We start from the raw sequence: 23,942 nt of genomic DNA on the forward strand, positions 1-23,942 counted from the left end.
TGAAACAGTGATGGCTGCTTAAAACTGCTCACAGAGGGAACAGCAAACTCGCCAAAGTGGCTTAAATGGGTGTATCACAGAGTTGCAGAGTTTATTACCTAGACAGTAGGTAGGGTAGTACCTAGACAGTAGAACTGGGTAGTTCTATTCTTAACATATGTGTATATATTTACATAATAATACATACATGCTTAAGAGAACACACATGCAATACAAATATTTGATAGATGTACCAGTCTTGAGGGTAGATCCAATGCAAACTTCTACAGAACATTTCATTGTGAAAAACAGCAATTTCTGTGTTTCCAAAGCACTTCTATCCAGCTCACCTGCCCTTTCTTAATTTAGATTAAAATTCGGATGTCACACATTCCTCCAAAACAGTTCTCTTCCTCTCAGAAAAAGACATGCTTGCTTATATATATTTATGTTACGTAAACACACACAAATACACACTTTAATTCTAAAGACTTAAAACTGGAATGGAGTGAAATGAAAACCTGGAAAACGATGAGCTTGACATGAACATTTTAAATCACATCCGAAATTCTAAAGGAAGCATTGAAAATGAAAAATGCAAGTAATTTTTTATTCCTGATTTTCCACCTCCTGTAACGCCAAGTCAAATCTCTGAGGATCAGCTGTCAATCCAACTAATATTGTTTCAGTTAGTTACCATTATTCTCCTATTCCAGAACATTTAAGATGCACAAAGATCACTCTTCTAATTTTTTTTTTGCAATGATAAGGATTACAGAGATTATATTTTTTTTTAAACACAGTCACAAATAGCAATACAGAAGCGCTCCAGCCAGTTATCCTTTCCTGATGCATCCCTCTGATTTCCCCTCTTCCTATTCTACCCATCTAGTATAAGCACGTACCTGTTTTTAACTGAGACCACTGCAGACAGTGGATGTTTGTGACACTTCATGTAATGATGCCACCGTAACAGAGGCAGCCTCTACAACCAGAGGATGCAGGAAAAAAAGGGAAGGAGGTGACCTAAACCAGTTCCTCCCTATCCCCCATCCCCCATCCCAGTACAAACATTCACTCAATCACATATTCTCAAGCACATTATCATTAGAAGTGGGACTTTGAGACAATTAGCACGATATTTGCAACAGGTATTCTGTTGCCTCCAACTTAACATCCAGAAGCTAGTAACTTTCCAGCAAAGAATCATTCTTGGTGGTTAGTTGGGATTTTTTTTGGTTTTGGTGTTTTGTTTGTTTGTGTAGTTTGTTTGAGGGTTTTCTTTTGGAGTTTGGGGGTTTTGTTTTGGGTTGTTTATAGAGAAAAGAGAATCTATACATCATTTTAAATATTGCAGATATCTACAGCATGTTTCTCCAGCATAGACTTAGACAGCAATACTGTATGATAAGAAGAAGATACGTGCACCTGCCAACTCAGGCTTTAGTTTCTGAAATACATACACAGAAGAACATCCTGAGAATGTACCTGAGAACATATTGTACCTACTCTTTGGCAACAGGATATCTTGATTAAGACTGAGGAAACAAATGCAGTGACATTCAAAAATTTTCTATATACTATATCACAGTATCACAGTATGTTAGAGATTGGAAGGGACCTCAAAAGATCATCTAGTCCAATCCCCCTGCCGGAGCAGGAACACCTAGATAATGTTACACAGGAATGTGTCCAGGCGGGTTTTGAATGTCTCCAGGGAAGGAGACTCCACAACCTCCCTGGGCAGCCTGTTCCAGTGTTCCGTCACCCCCACTGAGAAGAAGTTTCTTCTCAAGTTTAAGTGGAACCTCTTGTGTTCCAGTTTGTACCCATTACCCCTTGTCCTATCATTGTTTGCCACTGAGTAGAGCCTGGCTCCATCCTCGTGACATTCCCCCTTTATATATTTATATACACTAATAAGGTCACCCCTCAGTCTCCTCTTCTCTAAACTATAGAGACCCAGCTCCCTCAGTCTTTCCTCATAAGGGAGATGCTCCACTCCCTTAATCATCTTTGTTGCCCTGCGCTGGACTCTCTCCAGCAGGTCCCTGTCCTTCTTGAACTGAGGGGCCCAGAACTGGACACAATATTCCAGATGGGGTCTCACCAGGGCAGAGTACAGGGGAAGGAGGACCTCTCTCGACCTACTAACCACCCCCCTTCTAATACACCCCAGGATGCCATTGGCCTTCTTGGCCACAAGGGCACAGTGTTGGCTCATGGTCATCCTGTCGTCCACTAGGACCCCCAGGTCCCTCTCCCCTACACTGCTCTCTAACAGGTCGTTCCCCAACCTATACTGGAACCTGGGGTTGTTCCTGCCCAGATGCAGGACTCTACACTTTCCCTTGTTATATACTACATAATTTTACGAAACCAGATTAACACCACCTTCTCTTAATCATTACCTTTTAAAATGCCTTTTTTTAGCATGCGCTTAAAAATTGAGAATACCCTACAGCAGTCACGTCCAAAAAACTTGATGCTGCAAGGTTGCTTATTACCCCAGGACACATACATGAGCATGTGTACTCCTATATGTCTATAAATACATACGGCATGGTCTCACACATGCATTCACATGTATACATACATGCACACAGGACTCCACAGACAGCTTAAAAAGCAATTACTAATCTTTTAAAGGACTGCCATCATTGCACGGCTTTGGGATGCGTGTTGCAAACAGTCACATCCTCCCAAGACCGCACACCTCACTACGTTCATCACTAAAGCAAGCTCAGTGTAACAACAGATGACCACAGGCAAGTTTGAAGTACAGAAGCTACCCTTTCACCCAGAATTTCAAAATGTGAAACACTTCCAGGAGTCAGGAACCACCCTAACATCTTGAAGTAGCAATTTAAAATCAGCTTCTACTACTGTAAGACACACCTCGCCCTGAATTTTTGTTGTGAATGCCACACCCTGGTCCAGAAACAGCAATACGATCTGATCACTAAGAAAGTACTGAGGCATCGATGAGGGTTCTGAAGGTGTTGGAGTTTATGCAGAACTAATAAAATACAAAGACCAATACTTCCCTCATGCTATTTGTCTGTCTTCATGTTACTATTTTACGTACACAACATTCTTTAGAAAGGTTTTAAGTTTTCTTAAAATCAAAAGCATAACGCTAAACCATAAATACATGTATACAGTTTAACAAAACAAAACCTTACTTTGTGTTTCTGCAGGCTCAAGATGAAGTTATAAGAGTACTTCAGGCTGAAAAAATCGACTTGGCTTTGTCTGAAGCACAATATGGCTTCGTTACTCCAAAGAAGGTGTTAGAAGCCCTTCAGAGAGATGCTATTCAAACAAAGGCTGACCAATGGCAAGAAGATATCTACGCAAAGCCTATGGGAGAGGTATGATTATATAATTGATATTTAACCACAGTTCTCACCAAATTCAACAGAAAATACCTCACTGACTTCAGGGGAAGATCGAGAATCTAACATGAGTGTGATAGCAAAGTCCAGGGTCAGGTGGGGTCCCTAATAAAAAAAAAAAAGTATCTAATGATCCTCATTTACACTGCACAAGAAGGCTTTAAACACAAACATATGTGATTTTGTGTAACTCAGACTTTGATCATCAGCCTTACGTTTTTGACAGCATCTTCTTCTTTCTTCCTCCTTCCTGCCAGCCACATTTACAATCCATACAAACAGATACCTCCCTATTTATCTCATTCCGCACATCTTACCAACGTCTGCTAAGGGCCCACTCAGCAGTAACAGCACAACTGTCTGTCTATTTTCACATGTACCAGCTCCCACTGGTTCTGGGAGAGGTACAGGTATACCTGCTTGGTCTGAGTAGTTACTGTAATAAGCTGTCACTAGAAGCTTCATCCAGGCAAAAATATAAAGTAATTTTTGGTTTAATTACACTGCAGCAGCAGCCATACTTTCTGAACAATGTTAACTGAATTTCTGGACTGCAGAGCAAACGCACTCGATACTCAAATCCCTTCATGTCAGTATATGTGGGTTTTTTTCACAAGTAACTGTCTACTCTTGATTTTAAATAAGCATGTTTTAATATGCTGCTCAGTATAAATAATCATGAAAGTAAAACTAGTAATTTTGAATAAAATTCTTCTACGAAATGTTTTCCAATCATTCTGAACAGACATGTACCTAAGGATATAGAGTTCATTTCAGAGAAAATGATGTCAGGCAAAAGGTCAACAGTCATTTCAGAAGCTCAAAGGTTAAATCTCTGGCTATAATCTGAAACAGATGAAGCTCAACTGTAGTGGTTAATTTATTTTAGATTATTGTGGCATTATGTCACAGAAACTTTGAGCAAAAATGGAAATGATCTGAGGTCTGATAAAGATTGAAAATGTAAGTTCAGTCTGTTACTTTACATAAGTTTATACACACTTTTTCCTTCTTACATTTCATGGCAGAGAAAGGATTTCTAACACCACGGGTTCTGTAGTTCCAAAGAGCAACTGAAAGGCTAGAAGGACCACTGACACTTTGCACATCTTGGTAAACCAAAGGATGCCATAATTGCCAGGCATTCAGTTTCAAAATCCCCCCAGATTATTTTAGAGATCCATTTAGGTTTTGTTTAGACTTTTCAATAGTTTATAGAAACAAAGGGAGAGGTGGAACCAGCCACAAAGTATGGGAATGGGCCATTTAAATTCTCCCTTTGCAACCAAGACAGCATACCTCTGTATCTGCCTACAAAATCTCTGCCGATCTAGGTCCTCTAGACTACGTGTCTCACCCTTGACAATTTAGTCTTGTAGCCCTGAATACAGAGCATCTTCTCAAAACTCAATTGAAAACACAGTGAATTTCAAAGAACATCTGTAAGACTACTGGCCCTCTAACGTTCTCCTCCAACTCACTCACCTATCCCAAACTTTAGGAAGTTTCTCGGCCAGTTTGGCTAAGAATGTAGTGGGAAAACATGGTGATTGGACAGCTTGACTCACTAGGAACAGGATTCATAGGTGCAGAAATGTAGCAAAAGAGAAAGCAGTAGTAACATATCTCCCTCTGCAAAACCTGAGTGTGACAGCTCAAAACCCTGGCTATGAGATTTTTTTTTTTTTTTTAAAGCAGAGGGGTTTTGCAGCCAAATTTGCTGTACAGCTATTTCTTTCTGCAACCTAACAAATGCCAGATAAGCGCTCTTTTGTTCCTCACTACTGAGGATTCAATAAATTGTTTTATGCTTAAAGGGGCATAAAAGAAAAGAAACACTTTTAGTTTGGTTTGCTTCACTGACACAAAGGCCTGAAAAGGTTTTTCATCATTGCATGGTTTATAAATTCAGACCAAGTCAGTTATTCATGATAAAAATCTAGCTTCAGATCAATTGCCACTTCTCTTGAAGAGAAAACAAACTGTATTCGACATTCTAGGAAATACAGAATAACAGCATAAGGACGATTTTCCCAGATTCAAAAATAAACAAATAAATGTTTATAAAGAATTAATTAAGAAAAAAAACACTCAGAGAAGGTGACGCAGAAGAAGAGATATAAAGAAGAAGATACTGCAGAATTTATGGTGTCTTTTTCTCATATTTCAAACTTGGTGGAATTAGAAAGCCAATTCTGGCTTCTAACTCTCCCCCGCTTCCAATAACACAGTCAAAGATAAAAAAATATGGTGTTTCAAAGATAAAAAAATATGGTGTTTCACTGTTTGAAATGTGATGAAAAATACCTCCTACCACTTTGAGAACTCTAAAAGCAGCAAAACCAAAGGAAAACCAACATTGTGCATCCATCAGGGATAATTCAAAACTGAATCCAAAAAGCCTAGTGCCAGTCAGCTTGGGAGAAGATGTATCCTCACCCGCCTTTTAACAGTCTACCTGATTACACAGGAACTGCTCCCACAATGTCCAGTAATCCTAAACTCAGAATTATACATTTATAAACAATGTCTGTGAAGCTATTGACAGGAATAACACTTTACTGAACTTTGGATAAAGAAATGTAACTAAACTGGATTTTATTCTGGCACAATACCAAAACAGTCAAGAAAGAGAAAAACCAAACAGTTCAGTTCCAACACAATGGATATGAGACATACCACCCTAGTCTGACTTCAGATACAAGTTGGTGGCAAAAAACATTTAAAGAATTACATTCCCGTGAATTTTTAGCTTGCTGAACTATTCACAGTTACGTAAGACCATGACTCTAATTTTCCATTGTATTGGACAGTATGTTCAAGTATTAATTCTAGCAAAATGCCCATATGGTTACCAAGAGCAAAACAACAAAGCACTTAATTACGATTTTATCACTTTAATTTTCAACAGAAGACATTTATACTGATGCTTATTAGCACTCTGTGGTTTTTAGCCAAGAACTGTATAGCTGAGTAAATGTGTGCACACACATATAAAAGGGTATTTCAAGGGCAGATTTAGCATTTGGACAGAGTAATTTGAGGAACCAGGAGCTGCTGGAGACTGCTCCTGTGTGAGGATCATGCACTAGCAGGGGTTCACACGACTCCTCTCTCTTCTCTGCTGGATCCATGGGAGTTAGCCACAAGGTCTCACAGGGAAAATGCAAGAGTCAAATTTGCTCCCCAGGGAAGTGCCCTTACTTCCAGAAGGACACAAGACAGCTTCCAAACCAATCACTCAGAAGTGCAGCAACCCTGTACCAGACTCTGCTCTGCTTGGTCCTGCAGGGAGGGAGAGGCATGCTGCACAACAACACACACAAGTGTCACAAAGCCAAATGCCCATGCCCATTATGCATGCCCATAGAATCATAGAATAGTTAGGGTTGGAAAGGACCCCCCTGCCACAGGCAAGGACACCTCACACTAAACCATGTCACCCAAGGCTTGTCCATGTCCAGCCCAGCCTTGAGCACTGCCAGGGATGGAGCATTCACAGCTTCCCTGGGCAACCCATTCCAGTGCCTCACCACCCTCACAGTAAAGAACTTCCTCCTTATACCCAATCTAAACTTTCCCTGTTTAAGTTTGAACCCATTACTCCTTGTCCTAGCACTACAGTCTGATGTAGGACTTACTGCCTCTCTAATTCTTTTCTCTATCACCCAACAGTACCACGAGACAGGCCCAGTACCTCTTCCTTTTTTTTCCTAAGTGGCATCTCAAGCTTTCACTCTGCACCTTGTACCTGCCCAGCCACAACACCCACATGCCAGCTGTGAATGGTCATGGTAGAACTGATTTGACAGCGCTCTTAAAAAGAAAACCTAAATGCAGCTTCTGATCTGAGCAACAGGAGAAAACTGCAAACATGGAAACTGCTTTAATGCAGCAGCTTAGTTTCTTGCCTTTCTAAGCCCTTCATGTTAGCAGGCATTCCCAGGGCACTACTGTTCTACCCATTTTCAAATTCCTCTTTCCACATCCCTGTCTTGAATACACACTTCACCCACTCGAAATACCAGTTTGTGATCCAAACTGTTTATTTCAACTCTAACAAAAGGACAACTCTGAAATGAAAAGAACTGGCATTCATCCTTGAGAAATGCAAAACCAAAAACCTGGAGTTACTATATTTCTTCTTGCATACATGCTGCTTGGATTACTGCTTGAATTTACCTCTTGCAGCCATTCAACAATACTCCAGAGCAAACAAAGTATACTGAACCCAAAAGATACTGTTGGCAAATCTCACATCCTTCACACCCAACATGGCAGAAGAAGGACTATTTTCTATTTAGTTAATATGTTTGTGTTGATGACCAGCCCTCACCTCCATCAGGCTTTTATATGTTTGATAAGAGGAGTAATTTGATTTATTCCTGTAGCCAGAAATTTCAGTGTTTTCTTATGACAGCAATTTACACATCCCATCAGATTTTTACATATATTTTTGAAGTGGTGGTTCAGTACATTCAAATGCACCACTTCCCTTTCTTTAACCCATCCACACAGACTGCCTGCCAGATGAAATCAGAAGTTCACACCTTTGCCTTCTTCCCCACCTGACATCGCACTGATGGCTGACACCAGCAAGCAGTATTATGCAAGGCTGATGCCCAGTTCATATCCACCTAAGCAAGTGAGGGCCATAACTGCCAGCAGCACTGCATTGGAATTGTATAAAATACACAGGCAGCAGGTTGCTTTCCAAAACCAGCACATATTCACCTGACAGCACGACCTCTAAAGGGACAATGATCAGAAACTCAGGTGATGATGCTTCATGCATCTGTGCAACAGCTGTTCCAAAATATCCTCAAAAATCTTAGTGGGGAGGAAGGTTGATTAAAAAACCCTGATTTTTTTTTCTCTTTCTGGTAAGCTAGTAACTGAGCAAAATATTTCAAATTCTGAAATTTCCACTTCTGGGGGAATAAAGGAGAGTGTGGAGAAATTAAAAATGGCCAGTCTTCTTCAACCTGACCTTTTATGGCAATTCAGTTTTCAACCTCTGTAGAAGACATAGAAAACACAGCCAAGAGATTACTGCATAAGGCAGCACTTGCTGAGAAAGCTTGCATATGCAAGGGTTTAGGTAAGAAATGTTTTCCCAAGAGAGGCCCTACTTTAGGATCACAGTTCCAGAAAGCACTGACCATGCTGGTGTCAAAGGAGGCAAATCATCAGTGAACAAGGTGGAAAAAAAAACTTAACAATCTGCTGTAAGTGCAGCACAAAGGCAAAAAGGAGTGTAGTAAGTTTCTTTCCATTTTTTGATCATGCATGAAATAAGCTATGTCATAACCAAAACCACACTCTCTAATATCATAAACAGAAAAAACAGGCAATTTCCAAACTGTTCTCATTTCTGTTGGAATATTTGGGACTCAAACCATCTTCAAAGACCTGTCAATAGGTCCTTTTTCCTTAGTCATAGCAGTGTCACCAAAAAAAGTTAACAGTGATTTAGGAGAAGCATAAGAGAATATATAAAGCTTAAAAAGAAGCTGAGGTAAGCAGGGGGAGACTCAGAAGCCCATGCAGAAATTGACTATATTCTCACTAATTCAAGAAACTCATGTTTAAGTATTCCAGCTCTTCCTGTCATCACTTCTATCGGCCAAACTGTGAATAAACATGAGGAAAAGATAATCAATCATACTTCTTGGAATTAAACTGTCCAAAATAAGAAGCGGCTCTCAGAAGTGTTCTTGTGTTCTCAAGTGTTTCTTGCGGCACATGTAATTCCTTGTTGGGGAAACATCAGAGAACCAGAACCAGCCTTGCTTCCCACACTGCCCATTTGTGAATTCTTTCCTATTAATAGGATGAAGCACTGCAAAGCAGCTTGACCTACTGGGGTAGACTGTGGTTAAGAGGAGTCACTGGGCTTTGAACTCAAAATTTCTCTTTTCCAAAAAAGAGATACAAAGATTCCTGTGTTGACCTCATAAGGGAGGCTGACTCCACAGGGGAAGGGGCAGGGAACAAAGCTTCTCATAAATACAGATTCTTTCCCAGTCTTCAGATTTCTTGTAGTGATCCCTCCTGAAATCAGGATTAGATCACTAATGTCTACGAAGGAAAACCCCTTTTGGTTTCATACATACGTAAGTTGCATAACATGTTGCATAACATACTGAATTCTTAAAATACTGTGTAAGATAATCCTCAGAATGACAGTTTTCTCTCAGTTTCTGGAGATCACTTTGTTTAGTAGTGTAACTCCAGTGAACAGTTATGACAGTACGTCTGTGGTTTAAAAAAACTAAAAATGATTACCAAAACCTAAAATAGATCGTTAAGTTGAACTATAATATTATTTAGAAGCTCAGAAGAAACCCTTGGGGGAGGGAATTTGATGCTAAAAATACCATCGGCAAAGCAAACCCCTTTACAAATATTTCAAAATTTAGTAGTTACTTATTCCAGGAACTCAAAGCCATGCTCAGAGTAAGTACAGGAGACAGCACAGTTTTCCATTCTTGATTCTATCACACATTTACTGTGAAACTGCTTTTTGACCTACCTATCTTACAAAGACAATTCAATGCTCTCATTTCTAGACAGATACAAATGAGGAGCTATTTCTATTCAACCAAAGATCAGTCACCTACTGTGTGAAGCAGAGGCTTCTTCTGTCAAGACCTCAACCACAGTTATCAATGAGTAAAGCATAGTCCTGGGAACAGTAATTGTTAATTAGTAGCTGTTGAGGATCAGTCATGGCAGGGAGAGAAACAGAATGTGACTGGAAGAAACAGAATGTGACTGAGGATCCTGCAGAACAGTACCTTATTATTTTTCTAATTTGTCAGAATTAAACTGACAGAAATAAATAACCCCTTCTAGAGCTTATTTCCAAAGATACTACAGGACCTGGCCAAGAGGCTATTAAATGCATTTTAAATTACTAAGGGTCTCTCAAAATCTTTCATTAATGAAAGTCTGAACAAGTAAGAGTTTCAAAAAAACTTCAGGAGTTTTTCCTTTTTTTGTAGCTTGATAAAGTTGTGGAGAAACAGAAAGAAACTCACAAACGAATGCTGGAACAACTTCTCATGGTAGAAAAATCACACAAACAGGCATTGTATGAACTAGAGGAAGAAAAGAGGAAGCACAGCAAATACATGGAAAAAAGTGATGAGCTCACGAATTTGCTGGAACAAGAATGTAAAAGGTAAGGTTACCTACAATTTAACGTTATGTCTAAGGATCTGTGTGCTTTCTTATTCTGCATCCACTAAAACTCAGAAATATCTGCGGAGATATATTTTGAGAGATTACTTTTTTTGTGAAAATATGACTAATCCTATGCAACAGTAGTGACTAACCTCTATCAGGAGGTGAGGTAGGTCGAACGGTTGGCAGATTCTTCAGTGCTGTGGTGCCTGACAACACTGTAGGTTGCACTACAGAGAATACAGGGAGATACGCAAATGCATAAAGTTATAACCGACATAAAGCATGTGAACCCTTCAGCATGTTTAAGAGTACATTATAGTATATAAGTATATAGTATACAGTATATAAGTAACAAAATATTAAACCAGTCTCTGATGGCAGAGGAAAAAGACATGAGGAAAAGTAAAAGGTGTTTAGACAGACCATAGAAATTCAGAGAGAGGAAGCAAAGGCAGAGGATAACTTACACAAAGCTTTGAAAATAAGAACATCATAAAGTTCTCACCTCAGGACTGGCATAAAAACCACCAATCCAACTTTATTTTTAGTGTAATCTAAAAGTGACACAGCTTGTTTAAGCACAGTGTGAGAGCTTCAATACCAATTCTCAAAAGGAGGATTAAGAAAAATTTGACATCATTTACTATCTTTAAAAAAAGCCACTTTAACCCGTGGCTTCTCTAAATCTGCAGGAAAACTGAACACATCCTAAGGAGAATAAAAAAAATATCTAACAACATTTCCTATTCCCTGGTTAGATAACCCAGAAGATAGGAGAATATTGTCTCAGTTTCCTTTTGCTTAGGAACAGATGGAAATGTTTGGGTGTGAGAACACCAAGCCTATTCTAAACTCACATTATGCATAGATAATTCTTTCTCTGCTTCACCTGTGTAACATCACGTTCCATGTATTTTGGCAGTGCTCACCCTTCGCTCTATACCATTCTCCTGCAGGTCTATCAAAGACAGCACATATGCTTCCCACTGAGTACACTGCTGTATTTATGGTTTTTAATTAAAGAGGCCAGGGAAGACAACCTTTTGCTTCTCAGAAAAACGTACACACATGCAGGCAAGCACAGGCACACACAGAGAAGCACATACAAAGCCCCCCATAAGGCACAGAACTGATTTTTTTTCATTAAGAACTGTTTTATGAAACATCATCATATCAGGGATCAAACCCTGAGATAAATAGAAGTTCTCATCTCTGCAGTTCTTTTCTCAAAACCCACAAGACACTCTTCTCTTAAGAGACAGAGCTAAACAACTACAGTTGCTAAAAGTGGCAAAATGTTACATCAGACACCTGTGCTCACACAGCATGAAAAGCTGCACAGAAGGAAACACTAAGCATCAGAGTCCCCAGATTTTTTTTTCTTGTGAAAACAGGGTTAGAGACAGGATTAAACCTCTCTTCCCTGCCTCTCCTCCACATCCCCCCCAAGACGGTAAAGTATTTATCACTATCTGCAACATTTAGTCTATCTGCCTAGAAAAGGGGGGGAAGGAAGGGAGGTGGGAATAGTGAGGTGCCTAATGAGACCTTAGAGGATGTAGTAATAGATTTCAGATTACGTCTCAATTTTTTTTGTATTTTCTTTGGAGGATGCATTTAATGTGGAAAACCTTAAGGGTGTGTGATGTCACATGTTGAGTTGATTCCAAAACGTTTGCCAAGTAATGTCACCATCAAGAGCTCCACGCAATTGCCTGCCATAACAAAAAAGAAACAACCAAGGGAAAAAAAAACAAACAACCCCACACCAAAACAGCCCCCCCCCCCAAAAAAAACAAACTCACAACCAAAAACCAGGCACTCAGCAAGTTAAGGCACAGGGCGCAGCAACTTCTACATTAGGCTGCCTGACTTCACATTCAGAACACACACACCCCACCCCCCTCCCCCCCACCATACTAAGGGAAGTGACCTTTTTTTCCATTTCAAAAAACCTTAGTCCAAATCTTCTCAGGGTGTGAATTTTTGCATTTGGATTAAGAACAAATGGAACTCTGCCAAAAGTCTCATACATGAAGCAGTGACAAATTAATTTTGCTTTCTTCCATTAAACAACAACAACAAAAAAAACAAACAAACAGAAAAGCAGTAAGTATTCATCAATAAACTTTTCTTTTTTTTTTCAGCCAGAAGCAGTATTCTCTTCTAAGTGTGGAATGGTATATAGCAATCCCAACAATATTTCAGTTTCAAAGCAGAATCCTAAACTTCCTATTCAGTTAGTCAAAAAAGTGTCTTGCTTTTATGTAAGACCAAGGTTACAGCCAGTGTATGCTAAACTTATCCTTCAGGAATATAGAATGCATACAAGCCAAACAAGGTATCTGAATAGTATGTGATTATGTGATCAAAATGAAAAATAAAAACTCAGATGCTGTGGGAGAGTGATGCTGAAGCACTGAAAACTACTCATGACAGCAAGAATAAACTATCTGTCAGCTCCAACTCTTACATATGACTGAATATATTTTCAAATAAGGCAGAGAGAAAGCATTTCCCTTTTCTTACCTATGTGCTCAATAAAAGCAGAACTGAAGAATTCTTAACTGAAAATTTTAGTGATGAACTAATTAATCTGATGATCCATGGTTTAAAAAAAACTAGACAAGCCTCTATAAGGGCTTGCTGCTGCCTTCCTCCCACCATACATGACATTTCTCATTAAGAGTGTTACAAAAACATGTTTGAATCCTGCAAAATATCAGCAGCCTTCACTGACAGAAAAAAAACAAAAACAAAAACAAACCAACAAACTCTTAATCATTTGAGAATCCCTTTGACTTCACAGCGAAGCAAAAAGACTAAGGTTGGCCTCCGCAATTGTACATTGCCAGTTTGGGGAGTTTAAGCTTATGGCAGGACTAGTGACAGCTTTCTAGAGATGGGAACTGGATTAGCATTTAATGTTAGCTCTTTAGGCATTTCAAGCATTTTTCTTGTTGCCAGCTAAAATTAATCCTCCATAGTCTTGCAGTAGTTGAGAGACAAATATTGGTCTTCCAAACTGAAAAGAATTTCAATACTTAGCAGCAGACATTTACCAGTAGAAGAATGATAAAACCATGCTACTATCATTACATTTACTCATCTTCAGTCATATGTACTTTTGAAGCATGGAGCCACTGACTAACCTGTCAGATAAGACACAGTTTTGCAGAGAAAAGGGGGTCAATGGACAATGACTGGATAAGGTTTTCCCTGCACTTCAACCTGAAGCATACTCCGTATGTGTGCAGATCAGACAGGAACAGAGACAAACTACATGTGCAAGGTAGTATACTAGCCCAAGACTACTGAAGTCTAGAAGTGAAAATTTTACTGTACTGCTGAAGCCTACAAAAATAGCAGCACCAAAACTCACAAGTACATAGAAAAATTCCAGAAGCTAGATACAGAGACTACTAAAATCACCCAAAGAACCAGAGCATAAAAGCCATTAAGTTTGCCCAGAAGCTCTTGCATTTCATGGGACTGGGAGATAGAGGGCAGGATTAAGGACTAGGAAGAACACTCAGTTCAGAATCAAATGCAGATCCACTGTACCTTCCCTGAGGATGTACTCATTCATCCAAATATATTTATCTACACTCAATATTTTTGTTGTACAGTTAAACAATAAAAGCTGCCGGTTTAGAAAACATTTTACAAAGCTAAAATATGAAACTAGAAAGTTTTCCAGATATGCATGCTCCCAGTTTGAAAACACATGCCATATACATACAAGTATTTATGTGTTTACATATCACTCTCCACCCCACACATGCACAAAAAGAAACTAAAAAATAAAACATTAAAATGATCAGCACTTACACAGCCCTGTTCCCCTGCAAATCTCAAACAGTTTTACATGTTACCTAAGCACAGTTATTCTCCATTTTCTGAATACTGGAAGGAAATGAAGGTATGAGAGGAAGAAATAATTTACAGGTACCTGAGGGTTAAAAGGGAGGAAAGGAAGTAATCTCCCAATGCACAGCTGTGTCTCATCATCAAACTTTCTATATACTATATAGACTCTCAACTGTACAAAGGGTAAAGCTTTATTATGAAGATACACTAGTTCAACAAGGGAATGTTCAATAGAACAGGAAAAATACAGCTGATTAGCAATAATAATAAGCAATGTAAACATATTTTCAAAGGTGGTTATGATAAATGTTGCCCACAGGAATTCAAATGTTAGCACAAAAAATCTGCAGGTTGGTATAACAGCAACTAATAAGATCCTTAGTTTCAGGATCACCTACTAAGATGAGGGTTTTTTTCCACAGGGAGGAAAGCAATCACAAGTTTTTGCTTTAGCTCTGACTTCACACTCAAAAAGGTCCTATAAAGAACCTAGTCCAAAGAAGAAAACACAACTGTTTACATATAAGATGATCCTAACATTTTCTAAAAGGAAATTTACTCCTTATGCTCTAAACAGATGGAAAAAAGCTAAGTCAGCCAGCCAAACTATTCCACTGTATCAGACATTTCTTCTTAAAACATAAAGGGCATTTTCATCGGAGGAGTCACTGTTCACCAAGCAGAAAAAAAAAAAGGAACCTAACCTGCAGAAGTCTCACAACTCTAGCCTTTATCATCTAACAAAACACTGTGCTTGTTGCTCCAACTGCTGCCCCTCATCAAGTTCAGCCAGTTAAGATGATAATCTGTTGAGTGATACAGGTTAGAAGGGATCTCTGGAGGTCTCCAGCATAACCTGCCGAGTGCAGGGCTAACTTCACACTCAGATCAGGTTGCTCAGACCCTGCCCAGCTGACTACTGAAGATCCCCAAGGAACAGTGATTCTGCTGGCTACCAGGGCTCCTGATGCAGTCTTTGCCATACTCACCAGAAGACCCTTTCCCTCAGTTTTTCATGGTAAGCATCATTCTGGTTTGGCTTATGTCCCATGTTCAACTGAAACTGCTCTCATTAAAAGCCCAATAACTTCCCTTCTGGCAAACCTCTGAATCTCATCCATCTTCACTGTCTCCGATCTTTTGGCTGCCTTGGAGACAAAAGAGCTTTCAGTACTTCCTTGCCATCTTACCCACATCGTTCCTGTGACTCCAGCTGGATTCATTTCTCTAGGAGTTTCAACACTGTACTCCGAGTCAGAAACCTCTCATTGCCCACCTCTGCTCTGTCCATAAGACCTCATAAGTATTATTCTTTAGGTCTCTTCTTTATCCCTTCACTCTCTGTGCTTCTCAAAGAAATTCAAAGCCAGTCATCATCTCTATGATAATGACTCAAGACTACCCCAATCACCACTACCCCAGCAACCTGCCATCATCCCCAGCTCATGAGACCAGAAGGTTACTCAGTCTTTCATCCGCCTGACCATGGCTTCATCTCTAAAATTCTCTAATACCTCAGATTTTAAAACTGGGATTACAAAATGTCGTGGTTTAAACCCAGTCAGGTAGCTTGTTCACTCACTCCCAGTGAGTGGTGCCGAGCTGACAACAATCGAGGTCCTGTCCGTCTCCCCCCCGCCTCCCCGCACCGGGGCTCTCCCCTTCCCCGCTCCCGGAGGAACGGGGAGGAGGATCGAGAGAGTGCAACTCCTACGGGTTGAGACAAAAACAGTCCAGCAACAAATCACCACCGCTACTATCAGCTAAAACAATGATAAGGGAAAATAACAAGGGAAGAGAATACGATACCACCGGCCAAGAAAACGAGTTCCATTCGGAAGCCCCTGTCCTTCCGGGTAACTCCCAGTCACCCCTCACCCCGGGCATGATGTGCTGTGGTATGGAATACCTCCCTGGCTAGCCCGGGTCAGGCGCCCCGTCTCTGCTTCCTCACAGCCTCCCCTCCTCCCTGGCAGAGCATGAGCCTCACAGAGTCCTTGGTCAGGGTAAACATCACTTAGCAACAACCGAAAACATTGGCTTCACCAACACTGTTCTCAAGCTGGAAGTCAAAACACAGCACTGCACCAGTTAACACAAAGGAAAAACATGACTGCTACTGCGGAACCCAGGACATTATCCACCCCTTATTCCATACCATTCACGTCGTGCTCAGATCCCACATTTTCAATACACCATCGCTCTCCCACATATATACATCCATATACATACAGACCAAGAGGAAAAAAATCATTTTCTTAGTGCATGGACCAATCCCTATAATGCTGCCAAGTCCATTCGGTCCATGATGTTCAAAGTTCATTCTCTGTTGGGATGATGGTTGGAGGGAAGTCAGGGCCAGTCGCTGGTGACCTGGAGACATCTAGTTGATGGGCTATAAAAGCATTACACAGCAGGCAACAGCATACAACTGAGTTCACTGGCTGTTTTCCCCTAAAATCAAATCCCCTTGAGGTATACATCGGACTTCCCCATCTTCCCGCATTACCCACCAAGTATATCCAGGTCCCTGAGCAAAAGCAATCCCACGAGTGGGTTTGCCTTTACCTGAAGCAGGAATAACCCAGACTGTCTTCCCCAGTAAATTCTACATATGCACCACGGGAACTTTGTCCCCCTCTACAATATGTAAAAGTTCTGACTGGGCTGGGCCAGCCCTGTTGGCAGATCCTCTGGTGTTGACCAACCAGGTGGCCTTTGGTAAGTGTGTATCCCAATGCTTGAAAGTTCCCCCACCCATTGCTCTCAGTGTAGTTTTTAACAGCCCATTGTACCGTTCGATTTTCCCAGAGGCTGGTGCATGGTAGGGGATGTGATATACCCACTCAATGCCATGCTCTTTGGCCCAAATATCTATAAGGTTATTCCGGAAATGAGTCCCATTGTCTGACTCAATTCTCTCTGGGGTGCCGTGTCGCCACAAAATCTGTTTCTCAAGGCCCAGGATAGTGTTCTGGGCAGTGGCATGGGGCACAGAGTATGTTTCCAGCCACCCAGTGGTTGCTTCCACCATGGTAAGCACATGGCACTTCCCTTGGCGGGTTGGTGGCAGTGTGATATAGTCAATCTGCCAGGCCTCCCCATATTTATACTTCAACCATCGTCCTCCATACCAAAGAGGCCTTAACCGCTTGGCTTGTTTAATTGCAGCACATGTTTCACACTCATGAATAACCTGGGCAATAGTGTCCATTGTGAAGTCCACCCCTCGGTCACGGGCCCATCTATATGTTGCATCTCTGCCCTGATGGCCTGAAGTGTCATGGGCGCACCGGGCCAAAAATAATTCACCTTTACGTTGCCAATCTAAGTCCATCTGAGCCACTTCAATCTTAGCCGCTTTATCCACTTGTTGGTTGCTCTGGTGTTCCTCAATGGCCCGACTCTTGGGTACATGGGCATCTACATGACATACCTTCACCACCAGGTTCTGCACCCGGGCAGCAATATCTTTCCACAGTGCAGCAGCCCAGATGGGTTTACCTCTGTGTTGCCAGTTGCTCTGCTTCCATTGCTTCAAACATCCCCACAGGGCATTTGCCACCATCCTTGAGTCAGTATAGAGGTAAAGTACTGGCCACTTTTCTCGTTCAGCAATGTCCAGGGCCAGCTGGATGGCTTTCACCTCGGCAAACTGACTCGATTCACCCTCTCCGTCAGCAGTTTCTGCAACTTGTCGTCCAGGACTCCATACAGCTGCCTTCCATCTCCGATGCTTTCCCACAGTATGGCAGGACCCATCAGTAAACAAGGCATACTGCTTTTCACTTTCTGACAGTTTATTATACGGTGAGGCCTCTTCAGCACGCACCGCCTCCTCCTTTGGTGACATTCCGAAATCTTTGCCCTCTGGCCAGTCCATGATGACTTCTAGAATGCCCAGACAACTGAGATTTCCTATTCGAGTTCGTTGTGTAATTAGTGCAGCCCATTTACTCCATGTAGCATCAGTTGCATGATGTGTAGAGGAGACCCTGCCTTTGAACATCCAGCCCAGCACGGGCAGCCGGGGTGCCAGAAGGAGCTGTGCTTCAGTGCCAATCACTTCCGAAGCAGCTCGAACCCCTTCATAGGCTGCCAGTATCTCTTTCTCAGTTGGGGTATAGCTGGCCTCAGATCCTTTGTATCCCCCACTCCAAAAGCCGAGGGGTCGACCTCAAGTCTCCCCTGGAGCTTTCTGCCAGAGGCTCCAGGTAGGACCGTTCTCCCCAGGTGCAGTGTACAGCACATTTTTTACATCTGGTCCGGTCCGTACTGGTCCAAGGGCTACTGCATGAACTATCTCACGTTTAATTTGCTCAAAGGCTTGTTGCTGCTCAGGGCCCCATTTAAAATCATTCTTCTTCCGGGTCACATGATAGAGAGGGCTTACAATCGAACTGTAATTTGGGATGTGCATTCTCCAGAACCCCACTGCACCCAAGAAAGCTTGCGTTTCTTTCTTATTAGTTGGTGGAGACATTGCTGTTATCTTGTTGATCACATCTGTGGGGATCTGTCTACGTCCATCTTGCCATTTTATTCCCAAAAATTGAATCTCCTGTGCAGGTCCCTTGACCTTACTCCGTTTTATGGCAAAACCGGCTTTCAGCAGGATTTGGATTATTTTCCTCCCTTTCTCAAAGACTTCTTCTGCTGTATCGCCCCACACAATAATGTCATCAATGTATTGCAGGTGTTCTGGAGCTTGCCCCTGTTCCAGTGCAGTCTGGATCAGTCCATGGCAAATGGTAGGGCTGTGTTTCCACCCCTGGGGCAGTCGGTTCCAAGTGAACTGGACACCCCTCCAAGTAAAAGCAAACTGTGGCCTGCACTCTGCTGCCAAAGGAATTAAGAAAAATGCATTGGCAGTATCAATCGTGGCATACCACTTGGCTGCCTTTGACTCTAGTTCATACTGAAGTTCTAGCATGTCCGGTATGGCAGCACTCAATGGTCATGTGACTTCATTCAGGCCATGATAGTCTACTGTTAGTCTCCATTCTCCATTAGACTTTTGCACTGGCCATATGGGGCTATTAAAGGGCGAGTGGGTCCTGCTGATCACTCCCTGACTCTCCAGTCTACGGATCAGCTTATGGACAGGAATCAGGGAGTCTCGGTTGGTGCGATATTGCCGCCGGTGCACTGTTGTGGTCGCAATTGGCACTTGTTGTTCTTCGACTTCCAGCAACCCCACAGCAGAGGGATCTTCTGAGAGACCAGGCAAGGTGGACAGCTGCTCAATTTCCTCAGTCTCCACAGCAGCAATACCAAAAGCCCACCGGTACCCTTTTGGGTCTTTGAAGTACCCTCTCTTGAGGTAGTCTATGCAGAGGATGCATGGAGCCTTTGGACCAGTCACAATAGGGTGCTTTTGCCATTCCCTCCCAGTCAGGCTGATTTCAGCCTCCAGCACAGTCAACTCTTGGGATCCTCCTGTCACTCCAGAAATATAGATGGGTTCCACCCCTTGACAGCTTGATGGCATCAGGGTACACTGTGCACCGGTATCTACTAGAGCCTTATACTTCTGTGGGACTGATGTGCCAGGCCATCTGATCCACACAGTCCAGTAAATCCGATTGTCCCCTACCTCCACCTGGCTGGAGGCAGGGCCCCTCTAATGGTCGTCACAGCATTGGACACTTAAGTCGTGGTAAAAGGGATTGTTCTTCGTTATCACAGGAGCTGGAGTAAAATCAGCTCTTCCACTCCATCTGGGAAACTGCTCACCAGAGGCTGAAGCCGCAGCTCTCATGGGACAATCAGTCTTGGCCCTTGCTCCCCTCTTCAGTTCACTCACCCGTTCCTCCAAAGCTGAAGTAGGTTTTCCATCCCACTTTGTCATGTCTTCTCCGTGATCCAGCAGGTAAAACCATAGGGTACCCCGTGGCGTATACCTTCTGTATCTCCTCTCTTGAACAATAGGACACCTTTTGTTAATAGCCGAGATATGTGTTGGTACACATGAGGAGCTGGATAAATCAGACAGATTGTCCCTCAATTGTTCGAGGTCCTGGGACAGTTTTTTCACAGCTGAGATGATGGAAGGGGTGAGATTGTCTTCGAACTCTCGGAGTTTATGAACCATTTCATCCACTGTTAGTGGTACTATGTCATTCCAGGTTACCGTTGCCAATGAATGGGCATATGATGACGGTGCATTCCGTGTAAGTTTTCGCCACATGGGTCGTGTACATTCAACTTCATCTGGATCTATGGGTGTATCCCCGTTATTCGGCTTGATGTGATAGATCATCTCTACGATGGCCGATTCCCTCAGAGACTGGATGCCTTTGTCTATAGTAGTCCACTTGGCCGAACGACTCGTAACATCATCCTTGTACGGAAACCTTTCTTTCACAGCTGCCAAGAGCCGCCTCCAAAGGCTGAGGGACTTTTTCTCTCTTGCAATTGCTTTGTCAATTCCCCCTTCTCTAGCAAGGGATCCCAGCTGCTTGGCTTCTGTACCTTCTAGTTCGTGACCATCGGCCCCATTGTCCCAGCATCGGGGCAATCGGGTGATGATGTGCTCCCCTGGTTGACGGGTAAAATCTTTTCGCGTATTCCGCAGCTCGGTTGAGGTCCGAGGTCAAGAAGTTACCTCTTCTTCTTCTTCTTCGTCATGTGATGATGACTCCTGATCAGATTCTGGACCGGGTGGTGAATTCATTGGTTCTTCATCTCGCTTCACCCTTTTTGCCTCCTTTTTGCTTGTTCTCTTGCGTACAGGGGCAACTGATATTGGTACGAATTGGTCCTCTGGTTTGGCTGCAGTGATTATCACTGTGGTTTGAGTAGCAACTGTACTTGTTGCTGGGGGTGGTGTAGCTACTGTGCTTGGAGCTGGGGTAACCACGCTGTCTGTTGCAGTTGAAGTTTGAGCAGCTGCTGTACTTGCCACTGGGGTAGCTGTGCTGTTCATTGCAGCCAAAGTTTGAGTAGCGACTGTCGCTTTGCCCTCAGATCCGCCGACATTCTTTTCCTTTTGAAGGTGCTGGATAGTGTTGAACAAGGCCCTGTAAGCATAGGCCAAGCCCCAGCACGTTGCCGTGATTTGTCCATCTCTGGTATGGCCAGAATGACCACACACCTTATTTAAGTGTTTTACTAATTCTTCTGGATTTTGCAGTTGTTCGGTAGTGAAATTCCAAAGTACTGGAGGGGCCCACTGACCTAGATACTTGCCCATACTATCCCACACACCCTGCCACTCATGGCTGTCCAGCCTCAGGGAAAATCTCTCGGTCCTCCTACATGGTCGTTTGACCCCAGACAAGACCCAAACCTGAATCTGCTTAACTCTTGAAATCAGTAGTGGGTAAAACACACTCTGTATGCGTGTTAGCATGGTGATTCCCATCACCATCAGCAAACAAGTCTCAACAGCATTAAAAGGCCATTCAAAAAATTCAAAACTCTCAAATGTAAATGGTCTGGGGGGACGACTAGGAGGGTAAAAGGATGTCTCCTTCCCAGTCACCCCTCACCCCGGGCATGATGTGCTGTGGTATGGAATACCTCCCCGGCTAGCCCGGGTCAGGCGCCCCGTCTCTGCTTCCTCACAGCTTCCCCTCCTCCCTGGCAGAGCATGAGCCTCACAGAGTCCTTGGTCAGGGTAAACATCACTTAGCAACAACCGAAAACATCGGCTTCACCAACACTGTTCTCAAGCTGGAAGTCAAAACACAGCACTGCACCAGTTAACACAAAGGAAAAACATGACTGCTACTGCGGAACCCAGGACACAAAAGCATACTGCTTGTCACTCAGTCTATCATATCTAGGCACATTTTCTACCTGAGCCTTTTCACATTTTATTTCACAAAAATTCTTCTTCACAGCACCTCCAAGAAAAACTAAAACCAACAAAATTAAATCAAACATATCTGTCTGCCCATCCACAAAACTAAATACCTTTCCAGGCCCTCACTTCAGAATTTTTTTTTTATCATTTCCACATCACCTGTTTGATCCCTCTATGTCTCTTCACTGGATGTACTCGCACTACTGCATTGAGGCTGTGTATTCTTACTTGCTTATGTTTACAGTCCACTTTTACCCTCTGTTGAAATGTTATTACATGAGCTAAATATCACACTAAAAATTTACCAAAATTAAATCGTATTATGTTATGATAGTGCTCCAGTTTTGAGTAGGTAAGAAATGTGATTTCATAAAACTGAGTACTCTAGGTGAAGTGGTTTGGTTTTGCTGGGGGTTGTTTTTTATTGTTGGTTTTGGGGGGGGGTGGGGGAGTGGAGGTTTTTTGAGTGTCAGAAAAAAGTAACTGCTACACACAGTAGGTCAAATGAGCAATGCTTGAAAACTGGAACAGAGCATCAAGGGGAGAAGGAACCACCTCAGCTAAAAGGTGGAGTGCTAGTATGTTGTCAACATAATACAGCTGTACTTGAATTCTAACACATTCACACATCGCAATAGCAATATACTGCATGCCCAGCTCTGGAAAGTTCAATATTCTGTAACAATGGGCATAGGTATAATTAGTATTTGCTAGTTTTATTAATTAAGCCAATTAAATATTGTAAGAAGCAGGATCTTATCTGTATAGAAAGCTATAAAGTAAAAATAAACACTGTCAACTTACTTATTCTACATGTGTTGCCAGCAGTTTTTACTTTAATGCACACTGAACTATTGTTGTAGATTGCATTGTACTCAAATGCAATCACTTCCTTTTAGCTTTCTGGCAATGAGTTATATATATTACATACGTTTGAGACTATGTCTTGCAAGTTGTGAAATGGATGCCAGATCTTTGTACATTTGACCTTTTTCATGGGTATCTAGTCTTCCGTAGGTGAATAAGAGAGACCCAACACAAGCAAAACATTAGCATTCTTTATTCTGCATTACACCCCAATGGGACAGTCCCACTAATAACACCACAGAGGCACAAAGGCTCAAGGAGGTGATGTACACAGATTAATTATCTCATACTTATACGTGGAAAACTATGTACCAATGCACTATATAACTTCCAACAGATGTTGTGAAATCAAATCCCTGTCAAAATCCAAGGGTTCAAAGATTTCTAGAACAGTTTCTGTGCATGAAGAAAGGTTAAAATACTTCATCTTAGAGCAAATAAATCAATACAATTCAGGTTAAAAAAGAGGTATTAACCCCCCTAAATTATTAAATCATAGAATGGTTTGGGTTGGAAAGAACCTTAAGATTATCTAGTTCCAACCCCCCTGCCATGGGCAGGGATGCCTCACCCTAGACCATGTCACCCAAGGCTCTGTGCAACCTGGAACTGAACACTGCCAGCATTTACCACTTTTCTGGGCAGCCTGTTCCAGTGCCTCACCACCCTCATAGTAAAGAACTTCTTCCTTATATCTAACTTGAACTTCCCCTGTTTAAGTTTATCACTAGAATACCTGATGAATAATGTCACATTATGTTTTTTCAAAACAAAGATTAAAAATAAATACAAATAGAAACAGGGCTTCCAACTCTGTGTTAACACAA

General features: G+C 42.0%; 2 protein-coding genes and 1 long non-coding RNA gene across 8 annotated transcripts in view; 1 reads left to right on the top strand and 2 right to left on the bottom strand.

Annotated features, from left to right (window-relative positions):
- The window catches only part of CMSS1 (cms1 ribosomal small subunit homolog), a 254,951-nt gene that overhangs the window by 163,385 nt on the left and 67,624 nt on the right, over window positions 1-23,942 (bottom strand). The window contains exon 1 of one of the 2 annotated variants that reach the window (XM_062619565.1): window positions 11,890-11,911. The exons of the other annotated variant lie outside the window; for it this stretch is intronic. Within the exon in view, the coding sequence (XP_062475549.1) occupies window positions 11,890-11,896 (7 nt within the window). The 5' untranslated portion in view covers window positions 11,897-11,911. Of the gene's footprint in view, window positions 1-11,889; window positions 11,912-23,942 lie in introns of those variants that run through there. 2 annotated transcript variants of the gene reach the window in all.
- FILIP1L (filamin A interacting protein 1 like) overlaps window positions 1-23,942 on the top strand; it is a 219,524-nt gene that overhangs the window by 123,692 nt on the left and 71,890 nt on the right. For all 5 annotated transcript variants that reach the window (XM_062619555.1, XM_062619556.1, XM_062619558.1 and 2 more), the window contains 2 exons: window positions 3,180-3,353; window positions 10,385-10,563. In XM_062619555.1, the coding sequence (XP_062475539.1) occupies window positions 3,180-3,353; window positions 10,385-10,563 (353 nt within the window). The remainder of the gene's footprint in view (window positions 1-3,179; window positions 3,354-10,384; window positions 10,564-23,942) is intronic.
- LOC134164125 (uncharacterized) lies at window positions 6,259-10,765 on the bottom strand. The gene is made up of 2 exons (XR_009965004.1): window positions 10,578-10,765; window positions 6,259-6,662 (listed from the first exon to the last, which is right to left on the bottom strand). It is a non-coding gene; the product is annotated as an uncharacterized LOC134164125 (long non-coding RNA).

Source organism: Pezoporus occidentalis, unplaced genomic scaffold, assembly GCF_034315485.1.
Source record: "Pezoporus occidentalis ecotype Australia unplaced genomic scaffold, CSIRO_AGI_Poc_V1 ctg211, whole genome shotgun sequence".
Lineage (NCBI taxonomy): Eukaryota > Metazoa > Chordata > Aves > Psittaciformes > Psittacidae > Pezoporus > Pezoporus occidentalis.